Source organism: Cucurbita pepo, chromosome 4 (genome assembly GCF_057944985.1).
Source record: "Cucurbita pepo subsp. pepo isolate OVF chromosome 4, ASM5794498v1, whole genome shotgun sequence".
NCBI classification, from domain to species: Eukaryota; Viridiplantae; Streptophyta; class Magnoliopsida; order Cucurbitales; family Cucurbitaceae; genus Cucurbita; species Cucurbita pepo.
This window is the reverse complement of record NC_141801.1, coordinates 8,837,891-8,851,778: the sequence shown is the minus strand read 5'-3', so window position 1 is coordinate 8,851,778 and position 13,888 is coordinate 8,837,891. Positions and strand designations below refer to the sequence as shown.

Sequence of the window (13,888 nt, the reverse complement as noted above, 5' to 3'; positions counted from 1 at the left end):
ATTACGTACTTACGTAAAAACGAATAAAACCTCAGTTTCAAGAAATAATATCTTCCACCACCAAGACATTCACCTCTGGAGCTGAAGCCCTTTTGTGTGTATATATATATATATATATATATTTTTTTTTTTTTTTTTTTTTTTTTTTTTGTCCCTTAAAAAATTAAAAATATATTTAAAATTATTTAAAATTATTTAAAATTATCCCTTGAAGATATTTATTTTTACAGTACCACGATAGTTGGAGCAGTTCATTATCGTCTCTCCCCCAGCGCCCGGCTTCTTTCTTCTCTTCGCGGAGGCTCTGTTTCTTATCCAAATTCCCGCAGCCATTAATGTCCAAATTCCTGCTCTCTCACTCCTGCCTTCTCACCCTTCCTCACAAACACCATTCCTTTTCCCTCCACAATGGCCTCCTCCCTCCCATCCGCTCAGTTCTCTCTACTGAGAAGCGGGGTAGAAAGAAGCGGCAGTCGCGGCAGCAACAATTGCAACAAAAGGACGATGATTCTACTGTGCTTGAGAAGTCCCTTCGCTTCACTTTCATGGAGGAACTCATGGACCGCGCTAGAAACCACGATCCACTTGGCGTTTCTGATGTCATTTATGACATGGTTGCCGCTGGATTGAGCCCTGGTCCTCGCTCCTTCCATGGCTTGGTTGTTTCACATGTTCTTAATGCTGATGCTGAGGGAGCGGTGAGAAACCAGAAACCTTCTCTCTTTCTTTTCCATTATCGGATATTTTGAAGTAAAGGAACTTTAACCCTTGGTTTGTCTTTCCCGTTCCAAAAACTTATCTAATCGGTATCGTAATTCGAGGTTGAAGTTTTCTCATATAATGTAACCTTCGCATTTTTCACTTGGTAAACAGAAGACGGGAAAACGTATAACATAGACTGTATTTAATTTGATCAGGTGTATCCATGATTTGTCCCCCTTTTTCGTGTAGACATGTATGTATTTAGGTGGAAGGAGTGGAATACAATTTTTCCCCTGACAAAATAAACCTTGTTTCGGTTCCATTGTAAATTTTGTTTTCAGATATGTATTTTTCTTTTTCTAAATTTTATGGTTATGTTGAATGTAGATGCAATCTCTGAGAAAGGAATTAAGTACTGGACTTCGTCCCCTTCACGAAACGTTTGTTGCATTAGTTCGGTTATTTGGTAACAAGGGTCTTGCTACTAGAGGCTTAGAAATCCTTGCAGCCATGGAGAAATTGAACTATGACATTCGCCAAGCTTGGCTCATTCTTATTGGTAATCTCTTGAACTTCCTGACAATGATGCTTAAAACGTACATATTTTAGTTATGTTTATAGTTTGTTTTAGTTGCTTGAGTTATTTTGACTAGAGGAACTCGTAAAGAACAAATATTTAGAAGACGCCAATAAAGTGTTCTTAAAGGGTGCCAAAGGGGGCCTCAGAGCCACAGACAAGATTTACGATCTTCTAATTGAGGAAGACTGTAAAGCTGGGGACCATTCAAATGCCTTGGAGATTTCATATGAAATGGAGGCTGCTGGGCGGATGGCAACAACCTTTCATTTCAATTGCCTTCTCAGTGTCCAGGTGATGTATCTTAGTATTGGATAATTTTGTACAATTTTTTAGGAATGCGTAGTTGATCTCGTACAGGTATAGTTAATTAAGGATTCTGTTTTGAATTTAAAAAAGTAGAAAGTGATCCTTATAATAATGGTTCTGATAGTGAGTGTATATATCTATATGTTCGTTCTTCTAGACTTTACTGATTAAGCTTCCATTGGTAGGTGTCCGGCAGTAAGAATTTTTAACCGTCAAATTTGTTACTTTGCTCTCTTGGACTTTGTGGTTTGCATAACATAAGGATGATGATTTTTTTTTTCTTCTTTTTAACTCTATATTTTTTTCTACCCCTCTTCCTTCTTCCCTCTCCACTTGTGTGCGGAGGGGGGACACTATAAGAAGTGGGGAATTTATTATTTGATGGAATTATTGGATTAGTTTTGGTATCTGTATGTATAGGCTACTAGCTTCATAAGCTGTTATAGCACATTTAACTTTCACAGTTGTCAAGTTGCTAGTGCACAAGTCAATTTGTGTTTGTTAAGCATCTCGGAAGGCTGCAAAGTATAAAATTTTGAATGTTTCTCCGAAGTCTTTACTAAATGTTGAAAGATCAATTTTGTGATAAACTATGAATAGATTTTCTCGAATCGAGACCTTGAAATTGAACCTTGGGTATTCTCTTTTGGATATCTATATTTGGTCCATATACTTTTATTGAAGTAATATCTAATTTCTGAACTTAGTATGTAACAATGTAGATGCAGTTTAAAATTTGTAGTTATCTTCTAATAAAAAAATTGTAGCTATTTAGCCTATAAGCTTTAGCATATGAAAGTTCTTTTATATGTAACAAGTAGTCATTGTAGTTTAAAATTTGTATATAATAATTTAGTAATTCTTCTTAAAATTTGTAATGATTTAGTCTATATGATGAGAAATCCCGGTTAATGGGGGGTTTCTAACATATAGATCTACAAATTGTTCATGGATGCATTGTATACTTCTTTTAACAATAAATCAAACTTTTCAATGAAGAAATGAAAATAGACTAATGCTAAAAAATACAAACTCCACAAGGGAGTGAAAAGAAAATAAAATAAAAACAATTACATAGGATAAATAAAAGCATGCCATTTCGAGTTATGTCATATAATGAAAAATCCACGAAAAACTTGGAAAGAGTGCACCAAGGATGGCCTCCATCGCATTTATCATAGAAGAGAAGCCTTCTAACTCATCAAAGGACCAATAATCAGCTGCATAAAATTATACTTAAAAAGATTGGAGAACACCCAACTGACGTCGAACTAGTGGAAGTGCTTGAACCAACAATTTAGAGTATAACCACACCCAATGAGATGTTGTATCCCTTGAACACTTTTTCATTTTTATTATATCAATGAGAAGTTGTTTCTTGTTATAAAAAAAGAAAAAAAAAAAAAAAAAAAAAAAAAAAAAAGAAAGCAAGATGCCTCTTGCTTCCTTAGTGGACTTTACACCATCGGAGGATTTGTAAACTTGTATATATGTGTGCAATGGCTATTTAATGAATAATATTTATTTCCTCAATGCTATTAAGTTATGAAGTATACAAGTATCGTCCATTTGTGCTTGAAGCAGTTGGAGAGATCAAACTAATATGGTTTATTTACTTGTTTAGGCTACTTGTGGAATACCTGAAATTGCTTTCTCAACATTTGAGAACATGGAATATGGAGAAGGTTTGCACTATCTTTTCTGTGCTCATGTGTTTTGTTTGATATTCTCAAAAATGCATAGGCAATCTATCTTTCCTAGTAAATATATATTATGTATTCTGGGCAATCTACGGTGTGATGACCTACTCCTATTGTTATCTTCAAGTTTTGGGTGGCATTGTTCTCTTCTGGTCTTTAGTCTAGGTTTTTGGTTACCTTATATTTTATGGATTCTGGGCTGGACTTCTTCCTTCGTAAGTTTTAGTCTCTTTGTAAATTTTCTTCAATCATTGAAATTTTTGTTTTCTTTAAAAAAGATATGCACAGCTAGAGCTTTTTTATGTTTGATTTTGTAGCTGATTTTCATCCATCCACAATGTCTTGATATGCTCAAGACTCAAATTAAGAGTGGGGGAAAAGAAAAACTCAACTCAACTGAACAACTCGTGTTAATGGTCCTTGAGAATTTCAATAATCACCATTTGTTTTGGTTTATTTAACTTGTAATAATATTTTTGGTATATTACAAGCAGAATGAATCATTCGATAAATATGGTCTGGACCAACTTTCAGCTGGTTTTGCTTTATGTGCAGTTTGTAACTGAGCTCTGCTCATATTCTCCATGGTTGAAGTTTGATACTTTTCAACTAAATCATATGACAGATTACATGAAGCCCGACACTGAGACATATAATTGGGTGATCCAAGCATATACAAGAGCTGAATCTTATGATAGGTATGTTTGTTCTTTGTTAAAAAAATGAATGATAGGTATGGTCTTGCTCATAAATTTCTTGTTATGTTGCATCCACTTTGAGGTGATGGTTATTTCTTTTGGGCTGGTGTTTTCTTCCTTTATTGTGGTAACAAATTAGTCTTATTTCCTCCATTTCATGAGTGGACGTTTGGAACTCAGTGCATTTTAATACATCTTGTTGACCCATGTTACAAAGCTTTTCAAGATTTTTCCTTGTTTCTGATCACATGCTATTGGATCTCTTATAATTTATTTCTGTACGCTCTTCCGTTTAGTTTCAGCCTATGTTTTTGTGTAGTCATTTTTTACTGTTATTTATTTTTCTTGATTAAAGCAGTTCTTTTAGCCAAAAAAGCATCCTTTTGGACGTGACAATTTTTTTTTACCAACGCTCTCTTTCCTCAGGATTTTGGCGTGATTGTAAATCTGAAGGAGTTTCAAGGAATTCGTATGCTTGTTATCTCTTGAAACAGAATGATTTAAAATCCTACGCCAAACTAAAATGGTTGAGTATTGTTGGATTTCATAACAAATTTGAAGAAAATTATGATTGAATGTTTTCATATTTTAACCTTTTTTAATCTATAAAACAGGATTGAAAGGTTATGCTTTATTTTCTTTTCCTTTCCAAGGAACATCGAAACAAAATATTTTAGATAATTTCATTTCAAGTCTTTCTTGTCTGACAACATATTTTATTCACGTTCCTTCCAAATCTTTCTCATTCCAAACAAGATAAAAGATCATTATTTTCAAATCATGAATTATAAAATTATACCTTGAACCTTCTTGATTCCAAATGCAGGGGAAAACTTTAGAATAGAAGTTTCACTTATACTCGGTGATGTCTTTTCTGCCTTGTTTTTACCATTTTATATGACAGATGATATACTTTTTATTCTGTGGAAGTGAAAAAAACTTGTGTTGTGGTTATATGTCTACTTTTGTTCAGAAGCTTGTTTCGTTTTTATTCTCTTGTTTATGTAGATGCTTGTAATTCTTACTATTTTACTACTAATCGTTTCATTGTTTTGAGTAGGGTGCAAGATGTTGCTGAGTTACTTGGCATGATGGTTGAAGACCACAAGCGTCTACAGCCTAACATGAGAACCTATGCGTAAGTTGAACCTTAGTTAATCAGGAAATTAAAGAAATTATTCTCCCATTGCTTTGTTTGAAGTGATAAATGTATTTTCTTATTATTATTTTTGGTTAGAAACTGTACTTTCATTAAGAATGATGAAAGAAAGTACAAAGGCATAGAAAAAACCAAGTCACACGAAAGAAAGTACCAAAAACTACACAGATGGACTTCAATCTGACAAAATGGAACCAATATCATAATTACAAAAAGACCTAGTAATCGATACCCACAAAGAGGCATTAAACGTCACCAACTTCCAAGCCTTTCAAGCTCTCTAAAGATTATGTTATTCCTCTCAAGACAAATCCCCACAACACCGCAAAGAAACTTGCTAGCCACAAAACATTGCTCTTCTCACAAAAAGGCAGCCCTAGGAGAACCTCCTCAATCACCGCAAAGCAGTCCCCATTCCAAACCAAACATAAATTAAAACCAACCAACGGGCCCAAAGAGGCTGAACAAATGGGCAACTCCACAATAAATGATACAAATCCTCAGATTGGTGTCTACAAAGGATACCCCATTATGGGAACAACACAAGAAGAATGTATCGGGAAGCAACCCAAAGTGTTGACGAGTCTCATTTACTGATGAAATGGTTAACGGTGGAATTTCTCTTTTAAGAATTATGTAATAAAAGTTGCTTTTCTACCTGGATAGCAGATAAAGTCTTTTAGGCTTCTACTCTTTTATTATTTCTCTCTACGTTCTTTCTTTTATAGTATTTTATATTGGTGCATAATAAAATCATGTATTTTTTCAGGCTCTTGGTAGAGTGTTTTACCAAGTATTGTGTTATACGAGAAGCCATCAGGCATTTTCGTGGGCTAAGAACTTTTCCAGGTGGAACAAAAGCTTTGCATAATGAAGGAAATTTTGGTGATCCACTTTCCTTATACCTTCGAGCTTTATGTAGAGAAGGTATTTTACAATTCATCATTGTTAATGGTAATAAGAATTTCTTAATTTTCTTGCCATTATGATTTTGGAGCAGGAAGAGGAACTTCGATGGATTTTACTGTCACACTTATTTATGATTTAATTAGGTCAAGAGGTTGTCTTGTGAGTTTAGTCTAGGTGCATGGAAGCTTGTTGGAACATTCACGAGCATTAAAACAAAAAAGTAAAAAAGAAGTATATTCATATTATTAAATAACTCGTTTGACATGCCAAATATTGTACAGTCTAAAAATCAACTCCCAATTAAAATTCAACCCGAGGAGTCGCTAAATGTTTTATTTGCAAAAGGTAAATTCATAGTCATGGAACTTCTAACCAAATAAAATGAACACCCCCTATTTTATTCATAAAAGGACTATCAATTTGTAGATATCGTGTACATGGCTTGTAATTTCATTGGGCATGTATTATTAGAAGTGAACAATTTTTTTTTCTCTTCATAGTCGTGTCAACGAATCAATTGATGGTGAGTAAATGCTGATTTTCTTGATTAGTATTAATGAAGCATATGTGGAGGTATTATTGAGGAAGCCTAATCTTTTTGCATCATTACAGGAAGTTGCTTATCTTGTTTCTGTTTGACTGCTTACAGCGCTTTCAGTTTCAGCTCGTCTGCTTACACTTGCTAGTATTTAATTAATAGCCTCTGGACTTGGCAATCAATAAGATAATGACATTATTGTAAGATAATAAACAGAGTGGTTATCCAATTCACTTCATTTGAATCGTCTTCTTTTAGTTAAAATACTCCTTGGTTTTGGGTGTTTATCACAACTAGCTGCTGATTGATCAGCTATTTCGGTTATTAAATGTTCTAATCAGAATCCTTTCTTATAAATTCCCATAGCCATTAGAAAATTTCTGAAATGGTGTCCCTCTTTTGTGCAGGTAGGGTTGTAGAGCTCTTAGAAGCATTAGAAGCTATGGCTAGAGACAACCAACAGATTCCTTCGAGAGCCATGATCTTGAGCAGAAAGTATCGATCACTTGTGAGCTCATGGATTGAACCTTTACAGGAAGAAGCTGAACATGGATACGAGATAGACTACATTGCAAGGTGTATATAATATTGTAGAGTAATCTCCCGCAACTCTGGCTCTGTCTCTACTCTTATGTACTCTTTTCAGTACCATCTTGATAAATTTATTGGACGATTAGTTTATTAATTTTCTTAATTCTGGAAAAGGGTAAAAAATCATGGGTATTAGTCATCACTCCAAAAGCAATATCTAAAACAATAGTCTCATGCCTGATTTTGGCAATGGCCTTCAGTGTTGGAGGAAGAAATTCCACTTGAGAATGCACCCTGGTCTGCTGGACGATGATTCTCTGTTTACTTATTTGTTTGAACCTTTTTTCTTCATTGTCTTACATGTCTTTTCTTTCTATTTGACTCTTTCTTTATCTTATTTTGTCATCCGGTTACATGTCTTATGTTCTTTTTCACTTTTGTGTGACCTCAAGATTGGGATTTGGATGTTGCTTGTGCTTCCGGAAACATGTCCCACTCCATTCTGCTACTTAAAAATAGGATTCTTCGGTGGCTTATTCCTAAAGATGCGAAGTTGTAAACGAATAAGAGAGAATTTGGGGGCTCCCTTTCTCTTCTGAATTCTTAGCTTCCTAACCCAAGAGAGTGCCCACTCAATAAACAAAACTCCTTAAATACTTTCTCAATTTATCCTTTTTACTAATAGTGGTAATAGGGTTCACTCTTCACAATCACACAAACTACTATAGGTAGACTCAGTCCTCATCTGCTTCTTACTGTCCACTTCAATAATAGGGGTATATCATTCGTTATCCTAGAAAGCCAGCTTCTTCTCAAGATGAAGATCTGGAACTTTAATAATAGTTAATAGTTAGTTCTCACATAGCATCAGTACCTCCTGGATCCTTGTATAGTTCAGAACTTCGAATAATACTAGGATGAGACTGGAAAGCCTAAGAACTTAAGACCTCATCTAGTTGTACACAAACAACCATATCTGGATTACGCTTGTGGTAGAATGGGACATATGACATAAGTGCCGGCAACGGCCTTATGTAAAACATGAAAACATGGTGGATTGAAACAAGATCAAGTAACAACAGTATATCAGCAACAAGTCCCCCTTTTTTTTTTTTTTTTTTTTTTTTTTGTAACAAACCAAATTTCCATTGAGAAAAAAGAAAGAAAACAAGTATATACAAAAAAAACAAGCCCAGCTAAAAGGGTCTAGAAATAGTTATGGAAATGGACTCCAATCCAACAAAAATCAAATCAATATCATAATATTATTCCAGCACAAGTAGGTTTCTAGGTTTCTACCTCGGGCGGGAAGTATGCATGCATTGGAATTTAGCAAGAAAACATGGTTCTTTAGCAGCACTCTCGAAAGGGCTGAAGAATACCAAAAGTAGATATCTTTCTCTTCGTAAGGTTTTACCTTACAATCTATTATTAATTTGGTTGAACTTGTTTCATTTATTAAAGATTGATTCTGAGCTGCCAGTATCTTGAAATCACTGTGCCTCTCTTTTGAGTTTTACATTTCCTGACTTTATTTATCAGGTAAAAGCAAATGTTATGGGATTTAATATTGGACTTAAGTTAAAACGTTGAGTTAAATTATTTTCGATGAAATGACTCAAGTTGCTTTCTATTTGTGGATGATTCTCTTGGGTTACAAGCTTTTGTCGTTTGCATGGATATGAAATTGCCAATCCAAACGACAAATATTTGGGCATGAAACAATTTCATAGTTTAATGTTGCATTTTGTTTGAATCCTATTTGTTTAAGTTGATGATAACTAGCTCTGCATGGGAATCAGATACATTGAAGAGGGTGGACTCACTGGAGAACGCAAGAGATGGGTGCCTCGAAGAGGAAAAACTCCTCTAGATCCTGATGCAGATGGATTCATCTATTCTAATCCTATGGAAACATCCTTTAAGCAACGATGTCTAGAAGATTGGAAGATGTACCACCGAAAGATTTTGAAAACCTTGCAGAATGAAGGACTTGCAGCCCTTGGGGATGCATCTGAAGCTGATTATCTTAGAGTCGAGGAGAGATTGAAGAAAATTATAAAGGGTCCTGATCCAAATATTTTAAAGCCAAAGGCTGCAAGTAAGATGCTTGTATCAGAATTAAAAGAAGAATTGGAAGCACAAGGTTTACCGATTGATGGAACTAGAAATGTTCTTTACCAGCGTGTTCAAAAAGCAAGGAGAATAAATCGGTCTCGTGGTCGGCCCCTTTGGGTTCCTCCAGTGGAGGAGGAGGAAGAGGAGGTTTAACTAGTCCTTTGATATTCATTTTAAAGATACATTATTAAGAGCCACTAAAATTTTTATTAACAAATAAGTACCTTTATCTTCAGGTTGATGAAGAGCTGGATGAACTAATTTCACGAATAAAGCTACACGAAGGAAACACAGAGTTCTGGAAACGCCGTTTTCTTGGAGAAGGCTTGGACAGTAATAATGTTAAACCTTCTGAAGATGATCAGTCAGAACCTCTTGATTCTTTGGATGATGTTGACATTGTAGAAGACGTTGCAAAGGAGATTGATGAAGAAGAAGCCGAGGAGGAAGAGGAGGTTGAACCAACCGAGAATCAAGATGGTGAAAGAGTTATTAAGAAGGAAGTTGAAGCTAAGAAGCCTCCTCAAATGATAGGTGTCCAATTGTTGAAAGACATTGACCAAACCTCAACAACGTCCAAAAAGTCAAGGAGAAGACGTTCTCGAGCATCAGTTGAGGTATGAGATGTCAACTTCTAGTTTCCTTAAAAGGAAACATATTTTTTCATTGATGGAATGAAAAACTACAAAAGAATACCAACGAATATAGTGAACTAAAAAAGTGGAAAAATTCCACAAATTCTGAACTCAAACAAGCATGAAAAGACCAATCTAAAAAACAATCGCGCACTTCATAAATGTCAACAGCCCAACTTTTTTGAACGTCTATTCTCAATGCTGAAATATCCTCGTATTAGTTAACTGAGTTCATCTAAACATGTATATTCAAAGGCCTATTTACTAAGGTAAGGAGAAATAGATTATGGAAATGAAATTTTAGGAGGATAATGATGTGCCAACTGCTTTACAATTTTGGGAACTAAATCTTCAAAATCAGCTTCTTAGTGATGGAAACTTATGTTTGCATTAAACCCTTTACCCATTAAATTAAAACAATTTGAGGTATGCTTACATCTTCCTACTTTAATATGTGGATGCAGGACGATCGCGATGAAGACTGGTTTCCTGAAGATTTATTCGAGGCATTTGGAGAGTTGCGAAAGAGGAAAGTCTTTGATGAATCTGACATGTACACAATAGCTGATGTTTGGGGTTGGACTTGGGAGAGAGAACTTAAGAACAGACCTCCCAGGAGGTGGTCACAGGAATGGGAAGTGGAGTTGGCCATTAAAATTATGCACAAGGCAATTTCTCTCTACCTTTTTCGCTTGTTTTTCTTACTTTGCATTGGGAATGTCTTCATTATCTGTACTCTCTTTCTCTCTCTCTCTCTCTCTCTCTCTCTCTCAACTTACCATCCGCATTTGAGTAAATTAGGTTAAATTAGTCGATTTCTTTCTGCATGAAATTCATAGCATAGGAGAACAATTGGTTGCTGAATGTTGGTGAATTTGCCGTTTCCAAAATTTCATATGGGAAGTCATTACCATAGAAATTGTTTGTATTGACCTCTTGACTTCAACAGTAGCATTAGAAATCTTTAAATTTGTTTCTGTCTAATCTTTCATTCAATTTTCCACTTTACAGGTGATTGAATTGGGTGGGATACCAACAATTGGCGACTGTGCCATGATCTTGCGAGCTGCCATCAAGGCTCCTCTTCCGTCTGCCTTTTTTAAGATCTTGCAGACAACTCATAGTCTTGGCTATGTATTTGGGAGGTACGCTTATTTTTCTTGATTTATCAAGCTCTTAAACCTTAAAAAGAACAAGGGAATTAAAGAAAGAAACTCAGCGTTTGAACTAGGAATTTGGTATTGTGCAAAAGCTGGATAAGTAATTTTATGTCATTTTCACTTTTGTCTCTCATTCTCTAAAACTTTCCTAGTTTGTCTCCAATAGACAAGGCCTAACTGTAGGTAAGTATAAAACTTTGTCTTTCCGTGAGCTGTTTATCATCACGATTGGTGTCAAGGTTACAAACATCACGAACATCTCTCTAGTTGATTCATATTCTACCTCAACGGTCCATGTTGATTTGGGTTGTGTGGAATGTATATATTTCTTATCATTAAACTAGAACACATATAATCATTCTTCCATTGTAAATTCTTTTTCCTTTAGATTTCGAGGGGGGGTTTCGAACGTTCGACCGTTTCTCGAGAGTATATACTCAAATGGGAAGATAATTGTGAATGCATTTTTGCTTAACCTGAAACTTCTAATCACTGTAATAGCAATATATATGTGTGTTTTTAACTCTTGGGACGTCTCTGTATTGCAGCCCATTATATGATGAGATTATTACCCTGTGTCTTGATCTTGGGGAACTAGATGCAGCCATTGCCATCGTAGCAGATCTGGAAACCACAGGAATCTCGGTTCCCGACGAAACACTCGATCGGATAATCTCCGCTAGACAGACAAACGATGCTGCGCCCAAGCGTGATTCACCCATTGATATTACACTCAATGATCATAGTTTAGCCAATGATGAAGAATCATAATCATCAAACATGTTCTTGTTTTCCTTTTGTACAGTTCAGTTCTAGAACATTGGAGTTGAAAATTTTTGATCTGTTAATCCGTGTAATCAATCACTTGCTTTACTTCATTTAATCGTTTCACAAATTGTTCTTGGCACTGATATTTCTGAGCTTAATTTTGTTTCTTATTTTATTTTGAAAGCCCTAATTAATAAAAAATATTTTTAAACTTTACCCTTCTCTTAAAAAAAAATAGTTTTAATATATAATTTTGGATAAAACCCGTTAATAATATGATAATATAGTCTTTATTAAAAAATTGTAAAAAAAAAAAATTCTAATAAATCAATATATTTCATAAACAAACACATATATATAATATAATATAATTTAAAAATAATATACTCCACCGACCTAATTTCTAAAAATTTAAAATTTAATATTACAAGCATGGATTTTGATAATTAAAAAAATCTACCATATAATTTTTTTTTTAGTTTAAATACTACTATTACCGTTTCAAAATTAACTCATTTATTTTTTTTAATACACATGCAGAACCAAAAGACATCAATCATACAATATACTTAATTTATTTTTTTAATACACATGTATCATGATATGAACCAAAAGACATCAATCATACAATATACTTCAATGAAGATGTGAAGAAAAGGTTGTCAAAATTATTAAAATACATTTCAATTCATGCCACATTAAACAAGAATGAAGTTTGATTGTTATAAATTTTGGATGGGTTAAAATTTAGAATAATTTACAGTTATTGTATTTTAAGACTTTTTATTTACTTTATGTTACACTCACATAATGGTTAATTATGGTCATTAGGCATGAATTGAAACATTTTTTTGATAATTTTGACAACTTTTTCTTCACATCTTCATTATAGTGTATGATTGATGTCTCTTAGTTCATATCACATCATCACTCCCACTCTCATTTCCCGTCTAAACGTGGAATCTCCTCTCCGTTCGAGGCGTGTTCCTATAGCATCAAAGCCGTGGGTAAAGTAGACATATGGCCCAATCACTATCACCAAAACCAATCAACTCAAGATTGTTTAATGGAAACCGACTAGAAGGGGACATCTATCTTACAGACAAATTCAATGAATAAAACAATTAACATTATCATCAAATAATGTTACTTCTAACGACCACAATTAATCTCAAGGGTATTAACAAAACTGCAACGTTCGTTTCTCATTCAAAACTTATCCGTTATAATTTTTTTTAATATTTTTAAAGATCGGAATTAATATTAACAAAAATAAGTAATTTAGCGTAAAAATAAGTGTAGAATTGCCTAAAAAAAAATATAAAGGAAAAAAAAAAAAATCACATCACATGGGAATGAGTTGTTTGGTGGATGAGAGAGTGGAAATGATGAACATTGATTAGACATAATTGTCTTTGTGGAAACACTAAATTCATACATCATTATCTTCACCACCTACCCACTATTATAATAATTGTCCGTCGTGTCATCGAATCATACAAGTTATTATTCGGTCATTTATAACGTTACTGTACCTTCTCTATTTATTGTAACTTGGTTATTCGTCTGCACGAGTTTAGCTTAAGATGTTTTTTTTAAGCCTTCGACAAGAAATTCCATTAATAATTGGCCGTTTTGATTCTTTTGAACAATTCGATGAATTTAGTAGATACTTTTAAGATGAACGAATGACTATCGATAAAACTTATTATATTTTTATAATGAGATGGTTGCTGTTCACGGACTGGTTGTACCTACTGTTTCTTTTTTAGGGTCAAACTATAATGACAAAATTTTAAAATTTGAAACTGTGTTCTAATTCTTGTCATATTTCTCGTTGATGTGCAAATGAACCCTGTGATACAACGAGGAAGAAATAACCTCTAATAAAGTCGTAAGGATTGTATTTGTTGTATGAGGATTGGTCCAACGTTTACGTTTTCTTTTTATAGATCTAACCCGGCCCCGACTTATGTTTCACCTGGGTTATATATACATATAATTAAAAAATATATAATAATACATTATATCATAGATATTTATGTATATACTATACTGTTATAATAGTTTAACTAATTAAATTA

The 13,888-nt window shown here is 34.1% G+C and overlaps 1 protein-coding gene across 2 annotated transcripts; it reads left to right on the top strand.

Moving 5' to 3' along the window:
• Nucleotides 1–240: 240 nt before the first annotated feature.
• Nucleotides 241–11,947, top strand: PTAC3 (plastid transcriptionally active 3). Of its 2 annotated transcripts, XM_023675251.2 has the most exons (13): nt 241–698; nt 1,090–1,261; nt 1,356–1,573; nt 3,213–3,273; nt 3,914–3,986; nt 5,047–5,124; nt 5,915–6,072; nt 7,000–7,168; nt 8,926–9,388; nt 9,478–9,858; nt 10,341–10,544; nt 10,888–11,021; nt 11,585–11,947. In XM_023675251.2, exons 1-13 carry the CDS (start codon nt 336–338, stop codon nt 11,805–11,807), a joined length of 2,697 nt encoding a protein of 898 aa, XP_023531019.2. In that variant the 5' UTR covers nt 241–335; the 3' UTR covers nt 11,808–11,947. The 2 variants fall into 2 exon arrangements, with proteins under 2 accessions (XP_023531019.2, XP_023531020.2); XM_023675252.2 differs by lacking the exon at nt 241–698 and having other exon boundaries at nt 1,096–1,261; nt 1,358–1,573.
• Nucleotides 11,948–13,888: the final 1,941 nt, after the last annotated feature.

What these genes read in the sequence shown, in the direction of transcription:
- PTAC3 (XM_023675251.2), top strand. Translation starts at nt 336, where the DNA reads ATGTCCAAATTCCTGCTCTCTCACTCCTGCCTTCTCACCCTTCCTCAC. An exon ending in AGCTTGGCTCATTCTTATTG is followed by an intron (nt 1,262 to 1,355) that starts GTAATCTCTTGA and finishes TATTTTGACTAG; the next exon opens with AGGAACTCGTAAAGAACAAA. An exon ending in AGAGCTGAATCTTATGATAG is followed by an intron (nt 3,987 to 5,046) that starts GTATGTTTGTTC and finishes TGTTTTGAGTAG; the next exon opens with GGTGCAAGATGTTGCTGAGT.